Raw genomic sequence first — 1,961 nt, forward strand, 5'->3', positions numbered from 1 at the left:
TACCAGATCTATAATATACCGATTTGCGTTTATGTGCATATTCATCCGTCCGTATATTATTTAGAGCGTATGAATGGATTGAGAATCGCAAGGAATCGTATTTGGTAAATATAACCAAATTTGTAGTCAAATTCGGGTTGAAAACACTCCCGTGTTTCATATTGGCAATTTTGGTAAAACCTTAAATCTTCCGAGCTATTTTAACCCTACAATTAATCGCGTGGAATCAAATATAAATAAACATGAATATAGTGGCTCTATAGTAGAGTCTAGTAGTGTCACTGTATCAGTTCATCTGTACCTTCCCACCGTGCCTGCGATTTTTGACTATTTGTGTACACAGTACGCTCATCTCTATAGTAATGTATGTTGCAACGTGCCATTCTAAAAGATACTTCAAACCCCCGCATCGGTTTCAGTGATTGCTCTACAATCACCCGTTATTTATTGATATATTCTCAACGGCCCTAATCCTTCACAATAGGACAGCCCTTGGAAAACCTGAGCGTGCCAACAGGGGACAGTATCTGCCTTCTCAGGCTACTACCATGAAAAGGCCCTTCCAGGTCCACAAGACCGCTGGCGGCATCGTAAAGGATGTCACACGAGATAATTTTCAGCAGGTATGACCCCAATTTGAACGGAAGGTATCGCCATGCTTGTACGCATTATCGCCATGTTGGTGTAATCATTCCTCCGAAGTGGTGTGAAGAATGCCATGACAGCGTCCCATTTCGATATATGGATATCAATCCCAAATTCAGCAGTCCGTGTTAGACCTACGTAGGTGTATATACATATACCTTGTACCCTTGATGGACGTGTTTCTTTAGTCGACACAACTGAACTGTGCATGGGCATGCATATGTGTGTACCCGTCTATTTTTTGACTATTCTTAGCTAAGTCCAGTTGTGTATATTTGGATGGCCAGTGTATGCTTCTATGTATATTTTTATATATGTTAGGAGTTATTCGTAGCTAAATCCTGTATTTTATATTTGGCAGAACAGTGTATGCATTTATGTATAGTTTTCATATCGGTTACGGTTTGTTCGTAGCGAAGTCCTGTTGTGTATATTTGGATGGCCAGTGTTTGCTTCTATGTATATTTTTATATATGTTAGGGCTTATTCGTAGCTAAACCGTGTATTGTATATTTGGCAGATCTGCCTATGCATGGCATATACTTCGGGTAGCCACTGCAGTGTCATCTAACCTATTGTGTCAGTCTACTTTTACTTCTGTGCGCTTTACACCTCTGTATGCTTTTGCAGCTTTTCAAGACATGTCTTCCGTCCAGTTAGATGCATGTCAGGATCGGTGTAGTTAGATGTATGCCCGCTAGCTGCACTTAGCTTTACACCTCGGCATATCCGCAATCCCCCCCCAATTACTTGCTACGAATGTACTACATCGAAATGATCTGATTCAGCGAATCCGTGGGGTTTGCTTCACCTACAGTCTAAGATAGAAAAGATTAAAAACTGCACAATAAAAACGGTATAATTCAATATAGATCTCTTTTTCGGTCCGTTTGCAGCTGTGTGCGGAGATGCTACAGCACCTCCGCACCGCCACCTTCACAGCCGTTGACACCGAAATGTCAGGCCTAGGTGACACAGCCCAGCTCAAGCTCAAAGACATTGGCGATCGGTACACACACCTGCGCAACACCGTCAAAGATAGGGCTCTGTTGAGTGTGGGCATATCTTTCTTCATTGAACAGCCGACCAACGTATGTACCACACTGTGTGCTCGTTGTGTTGTCGTTTCATGACTAATCTTCTAGTGTATGTATATATATATATATATATGTGTGTATATATATATATGTGTGTATATATGTATATATATATATATATATGTATATATATATATATATATATATATATATATATATTATATATATATATATATATATATATATATATATATATATATATATATATGTATAGTATAT

General features: G+C 39.1%; 1 protein-coding gene across 1 annotated transcript; it reads left to right on the forward strand.

The window, feature by feature from the left end:
- Positions 1–548: 548 nt before the first annotated feature.
- On the forward strand, positions 549–1,736 carry SARC_13753 (hypothetical protein; the record flags this gene model as incomplete). The annotated part of the gene is made up of 2 exons (XM_014292115.1): positions 549–623; positions 1,542–1,736. Coding segments are annotated over 2 exons (270 nt in total), but the record flags the coding sequence as incomplete, so codon positions are not given.
- Positions 1,737–1,961: the final 225 nt, after the last annotated feature.

The sequence above is a fragment of the Sphaeroforma arctica genome, assembly GCF_001186125.1.
Source record: "Sphaeroforma arctica JP610 unplaced genomic scaffold supercont1.3688, whole genome shotgun sequence".
In the NCBI taxonomy this organism is placed as follows: domain Eukaryota; class Ichthyosporea; order Ichthyophonida; genus Sphaeroforma; species Sphaeroforma arctica.